General features: G+C 41.8%; 2 protein-coding genes across 2 annotated transcripts in view; both read left to right on the plus strand.

Annotated features, from left to right (window-relative positions):
- The first annotated feature begins 500 nt into the window (after positions 1–500).
- znhit2 (zinc finger, HIT-type containing 2) lies at positions 501–3698 on the plus strand. Its single transcript, XM_054600537.1, has 2 exons — positions 501–578; positions 1619–3698. Exon 2 carries the CDS (start codon positions 1699–1701, stop codon positions 3442–3444), a length of 1746 nt encoding a protein of 581 aa, XP_054456512.1. The 5' UTR covers positions 501–578; positions 1619–1698; the 3' UTR covers positions 3445–3698.
- A 1797-nt stretch (positions 3699–5495) lies between these two features.
- Positions 5496–24596, plus strand: part of lrpprc (leucine-rich pentatricopeptide repeat containing) — a 56022-nt gene continuing 36921 nt past the window's right edge. The window contains exons 1-21 of the mRNA XM_054599957.1: positions 5496–5730; positions 6506–6708; positions 7423–7545; positions 7876–7997; positions 8215–8273; positions 8527–8613; positions 8726–8852; positions 9126–9268; positions 9467–9626; positions 9711–9816; positions 9992–10099; positions 16965–17083; positions 17208–17298; positions 18220–18289; positions 20467–20494; positions 21118–21175; positions 22176–22282; positions 23342–23419; positions 23612–23683; positions 24065–24178; positions 24299–24429. Coding sequence (XP_054455932.1) covers positions 5525–5730; positions 6506–6708; positions 7423–7545; positions 7876–7997; positions 8215–8273; positions 8527–8613; positions 8726–8852; positions 9126–9268; positions 9467–9626; positions 9711–9816; positions 9992–10099; positions 16965–17083; positions 17208–17298; positions 18220–18289; positions 20467–20494; positions 21118–21175; positions 22176–22282; positions 23342–23419; positions 23612–23683; positions 24065–24178; positions 24299–24429 — 2312 coding nt within the window. The 5' untranslated portion in view covers positions 5496–5524. The remainder of the gene's footprint in view (positions 5731–6505; positions 6709–7422; positions 7546–7875; positions 7998–8214; positions 8274–8526; positions 8614–8725; positions 8853–9125; positions 9269–9466; positions 9627–9710; positions 9817–9991; positions 10100–16964; positions 17084–17207; positions 17299–18219; positions 18290–20466; positions 20495–21117; positions 21176–22175; positions 22283–23341; positions 23420–23611; positions 23684–24064; positions 24179–24298; positions 24430–24596) is intronic.

A 24596-nucleotide genomic window follows, 5' to 3' on the forward strand; every position in this document is an offset into this window, starting at 1 on the left:
CAGATATGGTAGATTTGTTCAGGCAGTTGGTCAGCTGTGCTTTTCACCTGGAATTTGCTCGATGTGGTCTGTAAATTATAAGCCAAATGGTTATTTCCAAGTTCAACAGACAATTTTTTTTTGTAGAAAATAAGGCAACAACACATCAGGATATCAGGAAATCATGGTTTATATTGGCCATTTGCTGAGTTTTCTTTTCCAAATGTTAAAATGATATCAATTATATTGAAGCATTTTAAACTACATCTGCTGTTGAAGCCCATATAACATGAATGAAAGCTCCAGAACAGCTATTAAAGGGATCTGGAAAATATGCATTTAAATAATTTAAACATACATTTTTTATTTCATTTTATTTCATTTTTTTAATTTCATTTTTTTTAATTTAATTTTAATTTTATCCAACGAAACCATTTGTAAAACTCCTCAGACTCAGATTGGACTGCCTCTTTGCTGTGAAGAAAAAGAAAAAAAAAGAAAACGCGGCTGTAAACGGACGTTACGTCATCAACAAGCGACGCAGCGGATGGATCTGGACAACATGGGTGAAACGTTGGTGTTGGTGCAAATGATGGAAAGTGAGTATATTTGGTTCTTTAAGATATAAATACTGAATAAAACTTATTGTATTGACAGTGAGCCTCGTCAGGAGAGCTTTGTTGAGGACTTTAAATTGATTTAAAGCGTTTTAATGATGCAAATTTACGTTTAGCACACTGTCAAATTCAGTTTTCAATTCAGTTTATTTTGTATAGCCCAGAATCCCAAATTACAAATTTGCCTCAGAGGGCTTTTACAATCTGTGCACATGCGACATCCTCACATCAGCACAGGAAAAACTCCCCTAAAATACCCCTTTAACAGGAAGAAACCTCTGGGAGAGAGACAGAGGAGGGATCCTTCTCCCAGGATGGATATAAGTCAATAGATATCATGTGTATAGAATGAACAGCATAACAGAGATACAACACATTCAATGTATATGACATAAATGATTCATATAATAAGAGTAGTAAGCAGAGTAACGAAGAAAAAAAAAATTAAGACTACTTATAATAACAGCAGAAATTATTATAGTAGAATTATAATTATGAAATAGGGAATAGTAATAGTAATGTGACTAATAATAATAATCGAAGTAGCAGTGGGTGTCAGCCGGGTCACAGCAGGAGGCACGACTACGGTCCAGGTACCACAACGATTCATGGAAACCTGCAAAGCGAGAAAGCAAAAAGGGCTTCAGGGTGGAAGCAAAGCTAATATGTGTAATGGTACAGGTAATAGTAATAGTAATGTGATTAATAATAGTAATTGAAGTAGCAGTGGGTGTCAGCTGGGTCACAGCAGGAGGCACGACCACAGTCCAGGTACAGCCACGATTTATGGAAACCTGCGAAGCGAGAAAGCACAAAGACTCCAGGGTAGAAGCAAAGTCAATAAGCGTAATAGTACAGGGAATAATAATAGTAATGTGACTAATAATGATAGTGGTAGTAGCAGTGGGTGTCAGCAGGGCCTCAGCAGGTACTCAAATCAATTTAGTGCCAGTTACTTCACTAAGGATTACATGCATCCCTGCTAATTTACTTCTATAATTTTACATTTCTTCAATTCCCAGATAACCTCTTTTGGACTTGAGACCACACATCGCTCTCTTCCTTTTGCTACAATATTGTTCTTCAACCCGTCCATCTTCAAATGAATCCATTAATTAGACGGAGACTTCCTCCGTCCGTGAGGAGTCTTCTAACAGACATCGGTCCAAAGGAGGAGTGGACTGACTCAGAGCCCGACACAGTGACCAGAGATGGGGTTCTGCTCCCGACCAGAGGACCTGCTTCTGGACAAGAGGAGTTCATCACTCCAGCCAAGACCCAGGAGGAGGCAGCAGTGGATGGTAGTAACACCAGAAGCAGTGCGGTCTGCATGCTGTGTAAATCTAAGCCCTCTTGCTACACCTGTCCTCGGTGTAACCTGCAGTACTGTGGCTTGGCTTGCTACCAGAGCCCAGATCACTCTGTGTGCTCTGAGGAGTTTTACAAGGAGTCTGTTCTACAGGAGCTGAAGGATATGGGGAAAACGGAAAGTGAAGGGAGGAATAAAATGCAGGAGATTCTTGTGGGACTGAGACAAAAGGCGGAAAAGACGGATGGAGGGATGGAAAGTTTGTTAAAGGAAGCCGGTATTTTGTCAGAAGACACAGATGAAGGGGAGGGTGAGGCAACAGAGAAAGTGCAGGTTGTGGAGCTCCTGTCCAGGTTAGCGGAGCTTCAACAGTCAGGCGAAGGGAGTGAAACAGAGATTGAGGCTATTTTGACAAAACTTGAGGAGATTGGAGGAGGAGAGGCGCTACATGGAGACATAGATGAGGGCGCTGAAGGTGCAGAAGGTGCAGAAGGTGAGCTGGATCTGGCTGACCGGCTCTCGGGGCTGGACATTGACAGACTTTCCGAGGAGGAGCTGTGGGAAGTTCTTAATAGTAAAGAGAAAGAAACGTTTATGGGTCTGATGAAGGGTGGAGCTCTTGGCGAGCTGATTCCCCTGTGGAAGCCGTGGTGGGAGGAGCATGAGGAGGGAGGGAGAGCACTGGTGGAGGTGCTTGAGGAGGAAGTGAGCAAACTGGAGAGTGAAAATTCGACAACTATGGATGCTGATAATGAGGTCAAGACGTCACAAGAAGTGGGCAAATCAGCTACAAAGCTGAAAAAGATTAAGGGAGGAAACAGAATGGAAACAAGCAAGGGAAAGGGAAGTTCAGCAGTCCCCAGTGTCCCTCAAATTTCTGCAAAAATACCAAAGTTGACTTCCTTGTGTGCAAATCCATCTCCCCTTGTATGCTATGGTTTGGTCAATGCACTGTTTGGCTACACCTTCACCCTGAACCTGTTTAACAATGACACTGATTCGCTGATGTTTGAGGTCTGTGACATGATTCTTGCTTTGTCTGAGGCACTGAACTCAAACAGGGTGTTCACCTCTGTCCAAGAGGCCTTAGACTGTGGAGAAACTCTCATTTTGAGCGAAGGTTACCTGGACAAGGAGGATCCTCTCGCCTCAGCCAGGGCGTTGGAAGCCGTGGCTCACATCACGACCGGCCGAGACAGAAGGGACACTACGGGATACTGCCTGGCAGCTTTGAGTCAGCTTCGCTCAGTGCTCTCCCGGGCCAGAACAGCTCTTTCTAAAGAGGGAGAAGAAGGAGCAAAGAGACAGAAGTACTTCCTGGCAAGCAAGAAGTGTGAATTCTTTCAAGCCTGGGTGTTGGACAATGCGCTCAGGATTCGTAGACTCGCCATTGAGTTGTGGAACGAACACAGTAAAAGAGAGAGTGTGAGGAGCAGCATGGAGAGAGAGAAGACTGTTGTTGAGAAGAGCTTGAAGAAAGGGAAGAGCAAAGGGAAGGTTCAGTTAATTGAAGAACTGAGCTCAGGAAATCTTTCTTAAAAAATACCAATGTTTGTAAAAGTTCATTATGTAATAAAAAAGATATGAATAGCTTTTCTCACTCAAAATTCTGTCACTAAAAGGCCACTACTGGTCTGATCTTTATATACTGTTTTTTGCTACAATAAAATATAAGCAGACATCTTTTTGTATTTCATGATTTCTTGCTTTACATATTGGAAAAATGTTTAAAAAGTTTTACAAACACAAACAACAGGTTTACAACTAAAGTGTAGGATTATGACATGCAAGAATAGTAAATTAATTCATATATTGACAGAAAGCAGTGGAGGACTTGCTTATATAGGTATCAACATTTTGGGCTGGTCATAACATTTCAGATGTTAAAATAAGAAGGTGTGAATTGAATAAGCTGCCTGGGACAAGTCTTGTTTTTTTCATTCATGTGTTTATTTTGTGTACTTTACAGGAAGTTCAATTATACGAATATATTTTGACAAAAAAACTCTAACCTGCTTTTTTGGGCCTTTTTTTCAAGGTTAGCTTTATTTATTTAGTATATCAAAATTACAAAAGACTTATACTGTATGTACAACTTTTAAGCATTATTCATTGAACCTGTGGTGGAATGTATTTAAGTACATTTACTCAAGTACATTATGTAATTATTAATAATTCTCAGATTATGCCACTTTATACTTTACTTTACTACAGCTTCAAATTCAGATTATCAAAACAAAATATAATTAAATGTATTAGCTATTATGATGATTATTATTGATTAACCTACCCACCAATATACAGTACCAGTCAAAAGTTTGGACACACCTTCTCATTCAACTACTTTGAAGAATCTAAAATATAAAACATATTCTGGTTTGTTGAGCATTTGTTTGTTTACCACATAATTCCATATGTGTTCCTTCATAGTTTGGATGTCTTCAATATTAATCTACAATGTAGAAAAAAATAAAAATAAAGAAAAACCATTGAATGAGAAGGTGTGTCCAAACTTTTGACTGATACTGTATAAGGTAATTGAACCACCTTTACCAGCTGCAAATTTACAGTGACACAAATGAATATATCAATAATTATAACCTACTGATATACAGTACCAGTCAAAAGTTTGGACACACCTTCTCATTCAATGGTTTTTCTTTATTTTTATTTTTATCTTTTTCTACATTGTAGATTAATATTGAAGACATCCAAACTATGAAGGAACACATTTGGAATTATGTGGTAAACAAACAAATGCTCAACAAACCAAGAATATGTTTTATATTTTAGATTCTTCAAAGTAAACTTTTGACTGGTACTGTACGTGTCTTGGATGTGGATTGAGGGGTGAGGAGGTCCAGGAGGTAGGTTGGACCGGTACAGTTTATGGCCTTGAATACTAGGATTTGACAATTTGACATCCTTCTGTTAATATTATATAGGTGGAGGCTTCAAATAAGCCCAGTGGGCTTTCTGCCTCTTCCTGCACTGTAATATTATTTATCAATGTTATGTTTTTTTACAGTACCAGACAAAAGTTTGGACACACCTTCTCATTCAATGGTTTTTTCTTTATTTTTTATTTTTTTCTACATTGTAGATTAATATTGAAGACATCCAAACTATGAAGGAACACATATGGAATTATGTGGTAAACAAACAAATGCTCAACAAACCAGAATATGTTTTATATTTTAGATTCTTCAAAGTAGTTGAATGAGAAGGTGTGTCCAAACTTTTGACTGGTACTATATATATATATATATATATACAGTACCAGTCAAAAGTACTGTTGAGCATTTGTTTGTTTACCACATAATTCCATATGTGTTCCTTCATAGTTTGGATGTCTTCAATATTAATCTAAAATAGAAAAAAAAAAAAAAAAATAAAGAAAAACCATTGAATGAGAAGGTGTGTCCAAACTTTTAACTGGTACTGTACATAATTCTGAAATGTTCCATTCTTTTAATTTAAGTACATTTTCATACCAATACTTTTTTTTTTTAAATTTAAACCCAAATGACTCACGTGTGTCAATGTGTACTCTTACCCTCACTGCACGCTGTGCATCTGAACTCTCGCGATACTTCCTCTGACCGGTCACGTGGTGCGGATGCCCTTCCACTGTGCGACAGAAAACATGGCTGCGCTCTTGAGATCAGCACGGCTGCTTAAGTTTTCGCCTTCGGGCTTGCTCCAGACCGCCGGGACCAGGAGGACCGGGCCGCCACTCAGCCGGCTGTACACCGGAGCCCTCGGCGGCGGAAAACCCGGAGTTTGTTCCCGACTCAGCGGCCCCGCAGCGGGACACGCGTCCAGGTATCACGCAGCCCTGTTATGTCCATGCGTGAAGCTGAGATGTCATTGAGGCTCAATGACAGAGAGAGAGAGACACAGACACACATGTATCCACACAGGAGGCATATATATGTACATACATATATATAAGAGCTGCAGTATTACATGTGGCATGCTTAATTATGCTTATAATACATGAGATAATAGTTAAACATGGCTCCAGATTACACAAGGTGATGATCAGATGTTGTGTAACCAAGTCAAGCTCACACTCATAATTAAGCCAAATGACAGTAACTTGGGTCGTAATCATAATCTAACACTAATACTTTTTTTTTTTTTGTTGCTCTATTTTGTATTGGCTTGATTATAGCTTTAAGAAAAGGCCCATCATTGCAGGTTTGTCATGCAGCTTAATTGATGCAGATGAATTATTGTCAAATTTGGCATTTGTCATTTTATCAAGAATTTGAGAAACTCAGCTGATGTGAAATATAAGAATCAACAGACATTTGGTTTCTCTGCTGGGGCTTTTTTCTCTCAAGGTCATATCTCTTTTTAACAGAGTTTAAACAGGCAGAGCATCCAGAGATGTATATGTGTTACTACTTATTTAACATGTGTATTGTTGTGCACTCAACACATGATCTCGCATTAAGTCTCACATTCACCCACATAAGAACTATGATTATCCCTCTGTGCTTCTCCCTCTTTATTCATCTTTATCCGTCTGCTTTTTGTTCTCCCCCTCCATCCCTGCCAACCCCTCTACTCTTCTCAATCTAATCCTCTACAGTCGTGTGTGGCCATATGCAGCGGGGTGTGTGCGTAGCTACGCTGTGGCCTCAGAGCAGAGGGACGAGGTCTCCGTTTCGGTGCGCTCCAAGCAGGCGCAGCAGTTCGACTGGGCTCTGTCCAAGCTGGACAGCTCCGTGAGGAGAACCGGTCGCATCACCAAGACCCTCCTGCAACGCATCTTCCATGATATCTGCAGAGCAGGTAGGCAGCCAGAACAGTGATGAGGCTGGATGTGAGGTGGAGATGGAGACAGTTTTATTAAGTTATCAAACTGCTGATGCCTCAGTCAAACTTCTCTTTTTAAGACAATTTATTCTCTCTGAGAGATAAGCAAATCAGAGTTGAATATGATTATCAGCTTTATTGGTCATGTATACATTGTTACATATATACACAGAATCTCTCTTCTGCATTTAACCCATCCCTGAAGAGCAGTTAGCAGTGGTTTCAGGTGTATAATTGAGGAAAAGTTTGCTGCAGCGTCACAATTATGTGGCATCATCTGTCAGCAGCAAAGGATGAGCTAATACCTGTGGGAACGTTGCTAATTTTATCATAAAGTGTAGTAAACTATGTATGAACAATTCAGCCTTGTTAACTTGAGCAAGACAGGAATAATGCTTAACGCTTTGACTTTTTCATTTTATAACCTTCTGATCTTCCCGTGGTTTATGCTTGGGTGCATTTTCTGATTTGCTGCAGTGGACATATTAATGCAAAATAAAAGGCCTCTTTGATGTTATTCTCGTAGTATTCCACCATAACTCTTCCAGTCCAGGCAGACTCCTCTCATGAACATGAGCACCATGAAGCTACAATATAACCTCGACCTTTTGACTCTTTGCTTTTGTTGTCTTTATTTTTTCTTTTTCTACATCCATGCTCACCTGTTGGTTCTTTGGTGTCCGTCTTCAGGGTATCCCAGCGGTAACCAGGCCTTGTTACTGCTGCGTAGCTGCGGGTCGCTGCTGCCGGAAGTTCCACTAAAGGAGCGCAACGAGCTGGCACACCGTGTGTGGGAGAAGCTGAAGGAGTTGGGTAAGAGGCTGCACCAATGGCAACAAACTAACCATAGTTTTATCCAGATTACTATCTTGCTGTTTGCTCCTGCTGAACCTTAATTGTTTAACCATGATTGCAAATATTTAAACTTGTTAGCTAACAAATTTTTAGACTGAATTGGGGAGTGTTACACTAAAAGCGACCCTATAGACTGCATCATCATCATGTATTCAATCTTAATTACATACAAAGGTTGAGATTTACCAGAATATTTGTTCAGTATTTAAATCAGAATGTTTTTCTCACTGCATGTTGACGATGTTACAGTTGTGTTGATGTTGTATATCTGCGCTTTGTCCTCCCCAGGTGCACAGTATGATGTCAGTCACTACAACGCCTTGCTGAAGGTTTACCTGCAGAATGAGTTCAAGTTCTCCCCAACTGACTTCCTGGCCAAGATGGAAGCAGCTAACGTCCAGCCCAACAGGGTAAGCACTGCAGTGCGGAGCACAATACTGACAGAAAACACCCGATTTCTGCTCGCTTAAACCCGTCGACCTCAACAATGCCAATTGAAGAGAACCAGACATCCCTAGGAAGAATTTTGGTTGCTTTGCAGAGTGTTAGTAGTTGATATGGAGATGAATTCCTATACAGCTGGTACTTTCAATCTCTGTTTGATTCCCTTTTTATTTCTGTACACAGGTTACCTACCAGAGACTCATAGCAGCATACTGCCAAAATGGAGATATCGAGGGAGCCAGGTGAGCAAACTTTGTTCATGCTCTGACATCAGCTACTTGACAGATGGTTGCAAAACAGCATCGTTCTCAAAAGTTAGCTTTCAGTCAAACTTATCGTGTGAACAGTATGATATGCTTGTATTTTACAAGATTTATTGCAGAATTATTTTTCCCGACCTACGATCGTTACAGCGCCAATATCTTTTATTAGACTTTTTAAACAGAAATATAGTATGGCATTTGAGTTTACCTGTTCTTTTTCTTTCTTTCTCAGCACCATACTGGGTTTCATGAAGAGCAAAGATCTGCCCATCACTGAGGCTGTTTTCAACTCGCTGGTGACCGGCCATGCTCGTGCAGGGTGAGTGTCACCGCTTTTGCTTCCAGCTCACTCTGTGTTTAATGGCCCATGATAAGTGTTGGTGTTGTTGTATAATTTGATTCTAAACCAGCCGTCGTCTGTCACTGTGCAGGGACATCGAGAGTGCTAAGAACATCCTGTCTGTGATGCGGGGAGCGGGAATTGAACCGGGTCCAGACACGTATATATCGCTGCTTAACGCCTACGCTGAGAAGGGAGACCTGGACAGTTTGAAAAAGGTGTGTGTGTGTGTGTGTGTGTGTGTGTGTGTGTGTGTGTGTGTGTGTGTGTGTGTGTGTGTGTGTGTGTGTGTGTGTGTGTGTGTTGTGTGTTGTGTGTTTTTCCTTTTCCTTCTTTTCATCCCCTCCCCATCTCTCTTCCTTCCCTACTCCCTTCCCTCCTTTCCTTCTGCTCCTTCCTCTCCCTCCCTGCTTCCCAAACTCACAATTTCCTTGTTCTCTTCATCCTCTATTCACCCCTCCTCCTCCTCCTCTGTCTCTCCTCTGTGTCAGACGATGGAGGCAGCAGAGAGTGCAGACTCCTGTCTGATGGACCGGGACATCATGCAGGTCATCTTCACTCTGGCCAAAGCCGGACACAAGCAGCACATCCCAGTCATGGTTGAGCGCTTGAGGCATGAGAGGGGCTACGTTCCAGTACACACACACACACACACACACACACACACACACACACACACACACACACACACACACACACACACACACACACACACACACACACACACACAATACTATAGTCTTCAGCAGCTAAACTAATCTGCTGTATTTGCAATAATCTTGACCGTTTTTATGAAGCTGAGCAGAATCCGTATTTGCGTTCGTTTTCCCGTAGATGCCATGAACTTGTGCCTGAGCCTCGTCACCCAGGGCCAGGAGGACACGGCTTTTAACATCCTAAAGACTTTCCCCACGCTGCAGTCGGACAGCTTCAACACAGAGGCCGCCAACCTGGGCAACTTCTTCCTCAGACACTGTGTCAACATGGACACGGTAAAAAAACGCTCTCCCTAACCTAGTCTTAGTATGTTGGGTATTTATTTCAATGTTTCTGATGCCTGTCTTTGTGCACTACAGCCAATGGAGAAGATCGGCAGGTATTGCAATGAGCTGCAGGAGGCAAACCTTCACTCTTCGGCACTCAGCTTCACTCTGTCCTGCGCTCTGGAAGCCAAGAAGACCGGTACGGCACACGCTTTCATTGACTTGCATTAAGAGAGACCTTTACATCCACTTGCATGCAGATGGGCCTTCATTCACTATTTTCTATACACACACTCGTCTATGTGCGTTTTGTGAATTGTTAATATATTGTAAAATTACATCATGTTACAAAAATCTATTTTATTTTTTTGCAGCTATGTCTTTAGCGCTGATGAAGATGATGAAGGAGCAGAACTTCCCCATAAGGCCGCACTACTTTTGGCCGCTCCTCACTCAGCATGTGAAAGACCGCAACACAGCTGGTACACACACACACACACACACACACACACACACACACACACACACACACACACACACACACACACACGCACACACGCCCGTTTAATTTATATCAGGGCTTAATGTGCTGATTTTGGTCTTTGGCTCTGCAGCTTTACTATAGGGATAATCTCCACATGACCACTTTATTTTGGATGCTTGTTGAATACGTTGGAGTTGTTTGCTTCTCTTTTTGATTTACATCTTAAAGATAACTGAAGCTTTCCCTGTTTTGTATAAAATTCCCCTCTTTGTCATATATAAATATCGCCCCATAACGTCCCAAGAAAAGTCTCTTGGTTTAAGAGAAACAAAACCATAGAACATTTGTACTAGTCAGGTTTTAAATTAATTAAGTCATATCATATAAACTTATTCCATGCTGTGCTTAAGCTATCAAATCAAAGGCAGTAGCTTCAGAGTGACTAGTACATTTTGAAAGCAAATATGGTGAGTTGTTGTGAGAAGCTTGTAGTTCAATTCTAAAACTACTCCAGCTTCATGTGAACAATCTCTGTATGTGAGAACTTAATGGGTGCCAAAAAAAACAAGTTGGGGAAAAAAAAGTCCCATCTGAAATGGAGAGTTTTTGGTTTTTTTGGTGAGCATGATATTCGCAGTTTTCGAGCATACGTGTTATTTTTGTGGTGTACAGGGGATTATGACATCCTCCGTCCTCTGTACCAGAAAGAGCTTTTAAAGGAGTGTTTCCCTCAAATATTAATGCCCTACAGAGTGGTCCAACTGGGACAGATTTCACTGTGCTGGGGCAGTCAAGGGCAAAGAGGTCTGATCCCTGCCAGAGCTGGAGCAGGAAAAGATGAAACAACACACACACACACACACACACACACACACACACACACACACACACACACACACAGGTCTCTCCGGAGAGCTCTAGGAATAGATTGCAAAGTTTAGAACTCCCCATGTCAGCCACTTTGGACGGACGAGCCAAAAAGACACCCTGACTTTCAGAGAGTGCGCTCAGACATGAATGTCAAAGTTTTTATTTCATTTCCTGATCTACAAATTCTGCCCTTTTGTAGTCTCCTGGGTGCTCGGCTAGAAGACTTTTTATTTTTTGTTTTTTATAAATCAAACTGAGTGAAGGCTAAATCGATTACAGTTAAGATAATATTATTATATTATTTACTCAGATGCTAGTCTGTCGGCAACAAAAGTAATTGTCCATTAAATTTCTGTCATCCTAGAAAATCTGACATTTCCAACAGTAGTTTTTCCTGCACAAACTGACTCCAGAGTCAAATAGTAAGCCGCAACTGTGCAGAAGCTGCTTTTCCCCCAAGCTGAGGGTTACCTAAGGTTTCTTGTTGGGGGACACTTGGTGGGGGCTGAGAAGCCAGAAGCACATGCAAACACACATACATGGATGCACATACAGGCCTGAGGCTGAGAGGTCGGAGGTCATTCTGCTCCAGTGGCTGTCCTTAAAATCCCTTATCAAACCAAACTTGTTTCTAAGCTCAATTCTTCACCCAAACCTTCCTCCATCCCTCGTTTCCTTTGCACATTTTGTTTCCCCCATCAAAAACACGAATTTCATGTATTATAAGTGAAAGATCGGTACCATGGGTACTACATCACACAAGCTGAAGGGCCATAAAAAGAGAATTTATTTAGTTAATGTAAAAATGTCTCATATAACAGGATACAATAATCATTTTAATTTTGCAAGAGCAAATTATATTCTGAAAAGGATCGAAAGATTATTTGGTTTTCCACGCTTATGATAGTGATCAGTGGAGATCACAGTTGGTGTCCATGTTGGGCAGATTATGGCTCATTCCATTGTTTTCATTGAGTGGCTGTCTGGACATGAAGCAGTACTTTTTCTACTGAGCCTTCAGCCCGAGTCAGACTCTTGTTTAAATCTTGGTGTAAAACTGGTTATGATGTCTTAACGTCTGTCTTCTCTATCTGCCAGCGACTACAGTTTAGTGGAATATTTCTGTTTTAAATGTCTGTCTCTGCTAAAGGAAATGGTTATTTTCTCTCCCTCTTGTTTTTTGTCAGCGATGAGCTTGTGGAGGAAATCGTCTCAGTGACAGATAGCCGGCATTAGAGGACTTGTCAGAATTCACAACTCATTATGAGCGTAACCTGTCAAATGCGTTCAGCAGCGGCTTGGCTTTTAAGTGCTTTATTTATGCTGAGCTCTGGCCTCTCTCTTTGGGTTTTTTTTTTTTTAGAGCGATTAATTAATGATGTACTTTTCCCCCTGTCAGCTAATTGACAGCATTTGAGCTGGCAGCGAGGAGAAACTGGTTAGACCACCGTGGCGCCGGTGCAGTTTGACTTCTGTGTGCGGTCCAGACGGATTCTCAGTTTGAATGGTGAGATGCCTCAGCGCCTCGCTTGGCAGCATGAAGAAGAAGAAGAAGGACTAGAGATGAGCTTAAACATGCATAACCACACACACACACACACACACACACACACACACACACACACACACACACACACACACACACACACACACACACACGTAGACACATGTACTCTTACTTGAATTCCCCAACCGCACAGTCTCAAAGCCACTCAAACACATCCGACTGCTTCCATTTAGTTATCACAGACAGGAAGGAAGAACGGACGGAAGGAAGGAAAGAAGGGAAGTGGGGAAACTTCTCTTTTTCTAACACAGTGGCTTGTTTTCAGTGGTGTTAGCCTTAACCCTCATGAATGATGCAGCCTTCCCCCCCCCCCCCTCTCTTTCTTTCCTGCTCTCTCTCACACTCATTGGCTGCAGGAGGTGTGTGTGTGTGTGTGTGTGTGTGTGTGTGTGTGTGTGTGTGTGTGTGTGTGTGTCCACATTTGTGAGGGATGGTGGTGGTGGGGGGGCAGTGCAGGTGATGTGACTGATGAGGAGTGACTTGATTTCATGTAAATGCAAGCGCTCTGAGGGAATTCACTTTGGATTACGCGCCCCACTGTGCACGGCCCATGAAATATTAAGCGCCGTGTCACTTTTTGTCCACAGGTGTCACTAGCGGGCAGAGAGGCCGGAGCCGTAGAATGGGTGGAGAGTAACGGGGAGGGATGGGGAGGAATGGGATAAAAAAAAAAAAAAAAAAAAAAATCCTTTTGCATTTTGATGAGGTGTGGATTTGGCGGGTTTAGCGGAAGCATATGCTGGGCCGTACTTCCCACCTGCCGCCAGCTAGTCACCGCTTGTCAGTCCTGGCGATGCGGCGCTCTCTTATCACTTCTGACACGGGGATCCAGGAAAGAGAGGGAGAGGAAGGGGGAGGGGGGAGGGAGGGGGAAGTGCAGAGGAAGGGAGGGTTTCTGGCCTTGTGTGTTTTTAGGTGATGGCAGACGTAAAGGCCGACTTGTTTAGTCTGCTCTCCTTCCTGGCCGCTCCCTCCCCTACCCCACACCTGACTCTATTTATGTGACCTCATTTTCAACCCGTTCGCTCTTTCTTTAATGCGGATCTGTCAAGCAGAGTGGGCTCCATTAAGGAAGCACTGCCACAGCAGTCTGTAATGCAGCCCTCCATGAACTCTATTTTAGCCTTGGCTGAGTTAATTGGTGGGATGAGAGCAAAGCATTTCCTTGATTATAATAAGAAAAAAAATTATGCAAGCAGGGATGAAACTGCATTTTTTTTCTTTTACCTCAAATATAAAGACAAATGTCTTCGTACTCTCTCCGGTTTTCAAACAACAACCCGTCAATGCCTCGCAGCAAACAGAGTCTACCTTCACAGAGTCATAGACGTAGAGAGATGGCGAGACAGATGGTGTTGGAGGAGAGAGAGAAAAGGAAAAGTGACAGGTACTCATGTCCAAGGACGGGAGGAGATGACAGCGACCGGTTCACTCCACTCCTCTTTTCCTCTCTTTTCTCCCGTCCTCACTTCTCGTCTGTGACAGTTAACCTGAAGACATGAATCTGATGGTGATATCTTGTGACCAGTGCCATGCTTAACTCACTACTTTGATACTTCTTGCCTGGATGGTATGTCAGGCTTTATGCTGACCAGGGTTAGGGTTACCTGGATGGCCTCTACTCTGTGGCAAATTTTTCTTTAATTGTTCCGACAGGGGAGATGGCAAAAAGTGTAACTTATATATGAATATTATGGCGTGAAAAGTAAAAAGACCTAAAGGAAGAGCAGTATAAATGACACTCCATTGTATCACATTATTTTATGTAGTTTCTTAGCTGTTTTTCTCATTTATTCTCAACTCTTATTTTGGTGGAGTTCTCCATATTTTGACAGGTTCAAGTCACCTTAGTTTGAGTTGCATCCACCAAGTTCATATTGTTAGACTATGGAGGCTTATTGTAACGTCCCTTCACATAGCTGTCATAGAAACAAGCTGTGGTGGTTTTGGAGGAAAAAGATTGATGCAATTTGTGTCTAAAATCTCCTCAATGTCATAACTAAGTCAATTAAGACCACAAAGACATTATTGCAATCCATACAACTACATTTCTTCCTCCTTATCTCCTTGTTTTTCGAAACGTCTCTTGTCGTCACCGTGACTTTGTCAGGAATCCAGAAAAAACCTGTGAAACCACATTTGGCTGTTTTTATGCTTTGGTTTTTTGCTTTAAGTGAATTTTTTTTTTTTAATCTTTGGACAGAGCCAGCCTGTTTCTAGTCTTTGTGCTAAGCTAAAATAACCATCTGCAAGTGGGTGCTTTATCTTTACCACAGTCATGAGTAGTATGTAGTTTTTCATAAAAGCTGTCCTAGAAAGTGAAAAGTGCCACTCACTAACCAATCTGATGGCGCCTCTTCGTAGCCAGATGTATTACTGCTTAGCTACGACACGCAGAGACTTTGCCATACAACTGTAAATAATGAAGAGTGAAAACTGAGCTTGTTGTTCAAAGGATTAAAAGCTCTTGGTCACAGACTTGACTTGACAGAAAAAAAAACAACACACAAACATGCTTGTTGGACAACAGAAAAAGTGCTGATGTTCCTGAAAGCCGGAAAGCGTGAGGGAGAAAAAAGGCCGGCTTATACATTTATACCTCCAGTTCTCCATTCACTTGTTTTCTGTCTGGCTCACCGTGAAATTGATTATGGATTATTCAGGAGCAAAGCAGGAGCTCCCTCTCTTCTTTCATAAAAAAAACGGCTGCATGAAAGCGATTAGGGGGTAAGAATGGACGGATGGACAGCAAAAAGCGAACGGATCCTCCATTGAGAAGAAAGAGGAATATCGCCTGTTTACTTTTTCTTGAAAGCCGGGCAGATGGATAGTGAGAGGAGCAGATGAATGAGTGATATGGATGGAGTGGTTCAGGTAGTCTTACCTGGGATAATGCAGCTCCAGCCAGGTTTTAATGGCATATAAAAGCCCGGGCCTCATCTTTTATTTAGGCAAAGAGAGAGACTGCCAGGTGAACACATACGTCCCAAGAGGATTCAGAAAAACAGAGCCCTATATATGTATGTGTGTGTGTGTTTTTAGAAACCTGAGTGAGAGTAAATACACACAGCATCTTGAGGTGTGTCAACTCAAGGAAGCACTTTAGGGTAGTTTGCTGAGGTCCGCATGGGCACAAGGTGTATTGGTGCACTGGATGTGGTCATTTATAGCATATAGATGGAGCTCAAAGCGCATAGCAACACTCGCTGAGAATGAACACACACACACACACACACACACACACACACACACACACACACACACGGGGACCAGCTCATGCCCTCATTTAGGTGCATGTCCTTCAAGGGCACGCTCCCAGACATATGCAAAGTGCTGCAGTTTCTCCTCACACACACACACACACACACACACACACACACACACACACACACACACACACACACACACTTGCAGGCATTTGGAGAGCGCATGTGTGGCTGTTCCATATGCATGTGGCTGTTTGGGCCTCCTTCCCTGTGGCAGGACCTCAGGGCTCTGCTGGAGAGCAGGGTGATGGTGCAAGAGTCCACTTCAGGGCCGAGTGCGTGTTTGTGTAAACACATCCTCCAGTCCAAGGTGGAGAGGGAGGCGGCCATTAGCATTTTGTTGATGGAGGGTGTGTGTGTGTTTGTGTGTGTGTGTGTGTGTGTGTGTGTGTCTGTGTGTGTGTGTTGGTGCCTAGCGATTTAACTGAAGGGGTGAGAGAAAGTATGTGCCAGCTCATTCCTCGGACCCATATTTAAAAAAAGTGCCTACACAGCTCCAGGCCTGTGCATGAGCGTGAGTGGAGGAAATTGTTTGTGTTTCTGTAAAAGTGAAGCATGTGATTGAATTAAAACAGTCAAACAAAAAGGGTTTGCTCGGCCCAAATAGTTGTTTTCCTGAGTTTCTTGAATGCACATGCAAGAAGATAATCTTGTACTGTTATGTTTTGATTATTGATCCAAATATTGTTTATTACATCGCAAACTTATTCAACTTGCATTATAAAGACGATATGGAATAAAGCTGAAATAATTATTTGGATGAGAAGTCTACGGGTGAAAAAAAGCAACATTTCAATTTATTATTTATTATCAAAGTAATTTAGTACAAATACCAAAACCACACTTGTTACAGCTTCTGAAAATGTTTGGGTTTGTTGCTTTATTGTGTGTCATATCATATTAAATTGAGTATCCTTTTGTTGTTTGAGGACGTCAACTTGGATTCCGAGTCCCTTTTCACTACTTTCTGCTTTTTTCTAGATAAAGAATGTAAAAGATATCTGTTAATTACAGCCCTGATATCATACACATTTTTCGGTTATTGTTTTGTCTGTTGACACAAGTTTCATTAAGATTTGTCACTCTCTGCGATCAAACTTCTTCATGGACAAAAAATGTATGTTAATTGCTTTACGTGTGTGTGTGTGTGTGTGTCGTAGGTGTAGTTGAGGTGGTGAAGGGCATGCAGGAGCTCGAGTTGTGTCCTGATCTGGAGACTTTATCCAACTACGTCATCCCCGTCTTCCCCAGCATGGAAGCAGCTAAACAGGCCCTCAAGGTGATCCATAAGTCTGTGTGTGTGTTCGTGTGTGTTCGTGTGTCTGTATGTATGTTTGTTCAGATCTGGGCAATGTGCATTAAAAAGGTTTTTGCTGACATAAAGTTGATTTTTCTATGTTCAGGATGCAGGAATCTCTTTGGATTCGGAGAGCTTCTTGTCTTCAGAGGTTCGCTCTCTGGCTGTTAGCAACCTGGCCGAACTCTACACCATATGTAAGTCCACACACACACACACACACACACACACACACACACACACACACACACACACACACACACACACACACACACACACACACCAGACACGCACACTCACACTGAAACTTTCCAAAGAAGCTCCACTGCATCTTGAGCATCCATCATCATAAAAATCGGCGCTTTGCCTGTGGGCTAATTGGACCAGCGTTACACACACACACACACACACACACACACACACACACACACACAGACACACACACGCTCGCCCTCTCTCACATTTGCCCACTTACTCCTCTGTCCTCATCAGGCCTTTTAAGAGATTAGTCTGTGTGAATATGTAAAGAGAGCGAGAACGAGAGGCGCCTCGGCTGGCAGAGGGACGGGATGGAGAAGGCTGTTAAATAATGGATGACTCTTCCTGTTTTCTGTCTTTCATCTCGTTTTAGTCTCAAACATCCACATCGTTTTCTTATATACATCGCTCTGTTTCAGTGTCCCCAATGGATTTCCCTCATTTAAGAACAGTTTTCACATATTTCTCTCCACTATGCAATATTGACATTAACACAGCACAGCCTCAAAAAGCTTACTCCAACAAGTTCATCAAGCAAAAAAAAGCCCGTTACTGTTTCTTTTTTGTTGTTGTTTTTGATCACTATAAATCGAACAATTTTGACTTTTTTCTGGTAACATAAATCAAACAATTTAAAGATGCGACCTTTGGCAGCGGAAACTGTTCATGGCCATTTTTGACATTTTGTAGATTAAAAGATTAATTTATTTATCAGTTTCCCACCACTGCCCTTTTTACCCATTCCAAAAGATAATTAGTAGAATAATCAAAAATGGAAAAAAGCCACCCTGATCAGTCCACATGAAGACTCTTTCTTTCCCTTTTGTCACTTATCTATCCGTCTCCTCTCTTTGTTCCAGTGTCTGATCCCTCCTGCCAGTCCATGGACCTCAGTGTTTTCCGCGCCAGCCTCATCCTGGGCTTCAAAAAGTGAGTCAATTAACCCGTTGTCTATTTAAGTCTTAATGTCTTCTAGATCATTTGATATTCCATATTTCTCCATATTTTGCTTCCTAACTCCTGACGGGGGTTTCAGGGCGGCCTGTAGCACTATGGAGGTCACAGCGGCATATGTTATGACGATGACATGTGCAGCCTATCACACACTCTACAGCGTGTGTGCGTGTGTGTGTGTGTGTGTGTGTGTGTGTGTAGGCAGCTGCAGGGAAAAACACTCCCATCACACACACATATACTTACACGACTGCCTCATACATATGGAGGCAGTCAACGCTCAGCTCTCGCCCCAAAGCACCGTGGGAGATATGTAAATTAGCAGATGCCAACCACTGGCCCTGATACCCGGACCCCAGTACTGATCTCTCTCTCACACACACACACACACACACACACACACACACACACACACACACACACACACACACACACACACACACACACACACACACACACACACACACACAGAGTTAGCCTTAGGACCAGGTCTGACCCGTGGGCTTTTGTTGAAGGGGTGTTTATGAATATTTACAGTTTAGCACTACACACCCACATGAAAACACTCCGGCCCCTGAGTGAGGCTGGAGGTGAGTCAGAGAAAAACGCTGAGTTGTCTACAGGGAACAAAGTTATTTCTTCCACTAAAAAGGCCAAATCCACTCAGTTGAGCTTGACTTTGAACTTTCCATTAAGCCAATACATCCATTTTTGTAAGTGATGTGTTAACTAACTCACTGGATTTAAATGATTTCTTTAATATAATGGTTCAAGTAAAGATTATGTGGTTTATTTTTCTATTCTTTAATGAAAACAGGGGTAGTAAAAGGAAATGCATCATTGCAAATTGAGTTTAAGCTTATTTTAAAACCCCAAATGCATATAGATTACCAGATCTTTGCGCTAAAATTGGAATGTCTTCTATGTGTGCGTGTGTGTGCGCTTTTAAAAAAATATTTAGAGTCAGTGTATTCACAAATTGTTTGTCCGTCCTTTTTTTATTGCATCTGAATTCGCTCCCTCTCCTCAATTTGCTTTGCTCTCATTGCATTAACACACACATACACACACCCACACACTTTTCTGACTGTTAGGTTGCCTGACAGGGTCATAATTGGGCTTGTCACTTGGGGAGTGTGTGTGTGCATGCGTGTGTGTGTGTGTGTGTGTGTGTGTGTGTGTTTGAGCGCCGTGTCATTGCAATGCGGGACCTGCCCCTGTCAAAGACAAGGTCAGGGGATAATTTAATCATTAAAGACCTCTTCTTCTCTCTCCTCCTCTCCACCAACTAGCTGACAACGCCAGAAATGTCACACGTTGTCATCATTTAGTGTGTGTGTGTGTGTGTGTGTGTGTGTGTGTGTGTGTGTGTGTGAGTGTGAGTGTGAGAGTGAGTGTGTGTGTCTTTTGTGGCTTCCCAGGCTTTTGTACTGCCGTCTCTCCTCTCTTGTGCTGTTGGATTGAGAGTGTCAAACTCAAAAAAATCTGACGCTCTCTCTTGTCGTATTGTACTACACTGTCAATTCAGTAGCTATGGCACGTGTGTCAGGATTATGGTTACTTGTATCAAAACCAATTTGCTGTCAGATAATTAAGTCAACTAAAGTAATTCATTTCAAATATTTGTGAAGTGTATTTTGAATTCCAAAAAAGGGAAAATCTTATAGAAATGGATAAAATAGGTTATTTTATTTTTTTAAAACTACCATTATATTCTCAGTATTGAAATAAGTGCAACTACAAATACGATTAATATCCATAGTTCACCAACATTACAAAGTTCACTGACAGTACAAGCAATCAATAGTAAAGAGAGTTTATTCCCGAGACATTTCGCAATATTGTGATCTGACAACTTTAGAGGGATCATTTATCAGGAAAAATGGCAGGAACAGAGTTTTATTTGGCTTGAAATAACACTGAAAAGACATGGAAGGGGAGAAAAAATCCATGTTGGAAGTTTTTATAGTGGAGGTGCTTTTTCTAAAGAGATGTATTTTCATTTCCTTTTAATGTTTTGTGACATAAAAGCAAATCGTACCCTCACTTATGAGCAAATTGCACATTTACCCTGACACGTTGGAGTCTTGTTAACCTGCTGGTGGTGCATGAGGACTGGGTGCTCATGTCTTGTCCTTTACTGCCCCCTGCAGGTCGTCTGATGTGGAGAGCATGGTGAAGGTAAGAAGTGATTGTGCCCACATTGTTTGAGTGTCTCGAGAATGATATACGGAACCAGCAGGATTCTAAAAACGGTAGTAGCTGAAAAATAAGAAAAAGAGACTACATGTTAAAGAAATTCTAAAAAAAAAAGACTTTATAAAAAATGATCAAAACTGTTTCAAGTGTTTAAGGCATGAGCAGAATCTTGAGCTGTCTATACAGTATATGTATACAGTATACAGTATGTATTGTTCCTCAGAACAAAACTGCTACATACTGAGTTATGTTATTGAAGAATATAGAATATGACAAATACCATCTGCTGCCTTTTATTCAAAATTCCATGAGGCACACTGAGCATATAAATAAAGAAGTTATTTAGGATGGCTATTTTAGTTGAGTTAAAGATGCTTTCTTCACCCTCAAGGTTCAGTTTTAGGTAAGATGTTTTGTAATAAAAACAAAAACAATTAATTGTGTGATTGTCTGTCACACCACTTATCCCCCAACACTTTCTGTGGTGGTGATGATCTTACCTGTTTTCCACTTTTCTACTTTTTTGTTTAAAGTAATACTGGTAAAGTAAAGTGCCAGTGTGTGTTGGTGTTTGTATTTATTTATCCTATTCTTTATTTTCCCAGATTACTGAGCTCTTGTTCAAAGACGAGCGCTTCTCCAAAGAAAACACCAAGGCCTCTGGTAAGGAAACATTTCTACCCCCGGCAAGTCAGGACATTCATATATATATATATATATATATATATATATATATATATATATATGTGTCTCTGTCTGTCTGTCTGTCTGTCTGTGTGTGTGTGTGTGTGTGTGTGTGTGTGTGTGTGTGTGTGTGTGTGTGTGTGTGTGTGTGTGTGTGTGTGTGTGAAAACAAAAGAAGGTAGGGAGCCTGTGTGTGTGTGTGTGTGTGTGTCATCTATCACGTATCAGAATTCAAACTTTCAGACTGCAGTCTCAGTCAGCTTCCAACTATAATTCAGATGACAGAAAGATGCCCAGTGTGGAAGTGTTTGTGTGTGTTTATGTTCAGTGTCTCAGTAGCAAAATACTGCTGACCGGCCCACTCCTCGTCATGCAGCCTGTGTGAGTTAATGTCCAGGTTCTTGTGTGTGTGTGTGTGTGTGTGTGTGTGTGTGTGTGTTAAAGACCTGCTCTCTCCGTCTGAGGAAATAGAGCCTGTCTGCTGACAGAGCGCTGAGTAGTTAAAAGTGTTTGTGTTTGTGTGTGTTACTGCTGAGCAGCGTCCCCAGTCTGGCAGTGTGTGTGTGTGTGTGTGTGTGTGTGTGTGAAGCGTTAATGTCGCTCCGTGTCAGTGTGTGTGTCACAGAGAGTCCCCAGTGCTGGAACTGGTGTTTGTGCTGGTGGGAGCGATGGAGACTGTTATCCATGTCACATCCCATTAGACGACATCTGCGTACGTGTGTGTGAGTGTGTGTGTGAGAGGGTTGGAGTAGGGGGAAGCTGTCACTGCCAGCTGTCGCACATTCACTCACACTAGGGCCCAAAAGCAGCCTCTGTCAGCAGAAAAGAAACACAAACACACACTCTGCAGAGGTTACAGAAAAATAGTATAAATGCACAAATGGATGCAGTGACTGACACGGTGGCAAATGAAATCCCAAGACAACTGCTAACTGTGTGTGTGTTTGTTTGTTTGTTTGTTTGTTTCTGTCCCCTCCAGAAGCGGCATCTTTCTTTCTGTACAATTTGATGGACAGCATGTCGGACGTGGAGGTGCAAGCACAGGAAGACAAACTGCGGAAATACTTCAATCAACTAAAGGCTCAGGTATACACACACACACACACACACACACACACACACACACACACACACACACACACACACACACACACACACTGATGTTGGGTTACTGAAAACAAGCACACATTCATACACTATTATACTATATATCCAGTTCATTCATAACTGTCCCGCTTTAAAGGAGCTTACTCACTCTGATCTGAGATGATTTGCAGCGTGTAATCAGACTGGGATTATTCACGATACACACACAGACACACACACACACACACACACACACACACACACACACACACACACACACACACACACTACAGGATACATGACCTCCTCCCCGCGCTCCATTTCTGAAGAGTGAAGGTTTGAGTTGGGACACCCAGACATGTTTTGGAATATTAAATCATGTTTTACACTTTTGGCTAAAGGTCACGTCTCAACTGGCTGTTTGGAGTTTTGTAAAATGGTTTCCTGGTCAAATGGGGATTCGATGAAAGGTCAAGTTGTAAAAAAACAACAATGCAGTAACCATTTTAGAATTATCCTCACATAAAATTAAATCTTTCATCATCTTACTCAGGATCATATGGAGTTTACAGACACTAAAAAAAGCTCTGTTATCAGTAAGCAGTCTGTTAACTTTTATTCAGGTAGGATTGATCATTTGTTTTAGTGAGCCCTTCATAATAATCATATATTGGTTATTGAAGAACAGTGTGTATTTACCAGAGAGCAGAACTACACGACAAACACTTATCTTTTGGAAACCAGGAGTCACAATTTAGCAAAATAAACCTCAACATTTTCCTGTTTGAATTAAAATGAGCTCCTGGTTTATGTTTGTTGTTTGTATGTTCTCCTGTTGAAAGAGTCAAGTCTTTCCAAAAGCACCCAAATGCAGCTTTATTTTCATCAATTGTTTCGCCACAAGGTCAAACACAAGGTCTGTGACAGCTTTTAAGTGAAGCCATTAGAGTTGGATTTAATTGTTTTGAACCCAGCATAAAAAACCCCCCAAGAAAATCCTATTGAACCTGTTGCATTTGGTGAGCTGATCATTGCTTTCTGCCTCTTGTTTCTCTTCAGAACATAACCATTTCAGGAAACATCTACAGAGGCATCAAGAACCTTCTGGAGTCCTACCACGTCCCAGAGCTCATCAAGGTACAGAGCCGGATCTAAGATATTTGGATATTCCCAAATTTAGTATCACTCACTTTGATCATTTAACTTTAAGATTATTGAGTCACTTGAGAAAAGCATCACTAGAGTTGACACACTCAACAGCCAAAGGCACAATATGTAGTACAGTTGCTCTAATGTAGGTGTCGAATATTAACTGTGTGTTTGTTTCAGGATGTGGTTGCTTTGGTGGACCCCAAAGACCGAGTGTACAATGGCTCCATGTCAGCTTTTCCCCGTGTCCCTGTAAGTAGCAAAGTGTGGAAAAATGCGTACAAATGTTAAAATTGCTATGAAATGCAACCTTGTAAATTTTTAATGTGTATGTTTATCTTTTTTGGAAATTTTGACCTTTGCTTCACATTTGAATTTGATGTGCAAAAGAAAAGAAAAAAAGAGGAATGAATAGAACAACTACAGTTTGCCTCATAAGTTTCTTTTAATGTGTAAGATTTTATACGAGTATATATTTCATCTGTATTATTTAACCATAAAAAGGAACTCCTTTCTGGAGAGATAAGTGTTCATGCATAACACATACTTTGTGTCTATAAGGACAAGCAAATCTACACATGTTTGTATGTTTCGGTCATGTACATGTGTTTAACACCTCTCTGTCTCCATCAGGGAACTGATGGTAGGGTGTTTGCTCTTGAGAAGAAACTGGCCGAGCTGAAAGCGGAGAACGAGCCTTTAGGCAGCATCCTCAAACAAGCCATCCAGGCTCTCTGCGCTGAAGAGGTAGGACTTGTTCGGAGGCCTCACTCTCACAAAACCCCTTCTCTCTTTTTTTTTTTTTTTTTTAAAAGTAGTTGCTCTGCTTGAGTGTTTTTCTTCTGAGACTTTTTGTTGTCCGATCAGAACCTGCAGCGCGCCCTTGAGCTGAAGCAGGAGAACGAGGAGATGATGACAGCCGGCGGCTACGCCACCCTCATCAACCTGTGCTGCCGCCACGACAACGCGGAGGAGGCGCTCAACCTGAAGAGGGAAATGTGAGTGAAGCAGGACACGCACACACTAGGTAGCACTGCGAACCGGTAGTAAGCCATTAAAGTTTAACCTGGAGTGGTATTAGGGGAGACATTAATGCAGCGAGTCCCGCCGCGTCGTTGACCGGCTAACACAGAGGAAACTCTTCCCCTTCCTCCCTTGTTTCCTT

This window comes from Anoplopoma fimbria, chromosome 6 (genome assembly GCF_027596085.1).
Source record: "Anoplopoma fimbria isolate UVic2021 breed Golden Eagle Sablefish chromosome 6, Afim_UVic_2022, whole genome shotgun sequence".
Taxonomy (NCBI): domain Eukaryota; kingdom Metazoa; phylum Chordata; class Actinopteri; order Perciformes; family Anoplopomatidae; genus Anoplopoma; species Anoplopoma fimbria.

Bases quoted from the DNA above. Each gene is read 5' to 3' on its own strand.
- znhit2 (XM_054600537.1), top strand. From the start codon at position 1,699: ATGAATCCATTAATTAGACGGAGACTTCCTCCGTCCGTGAGGAGTCTT.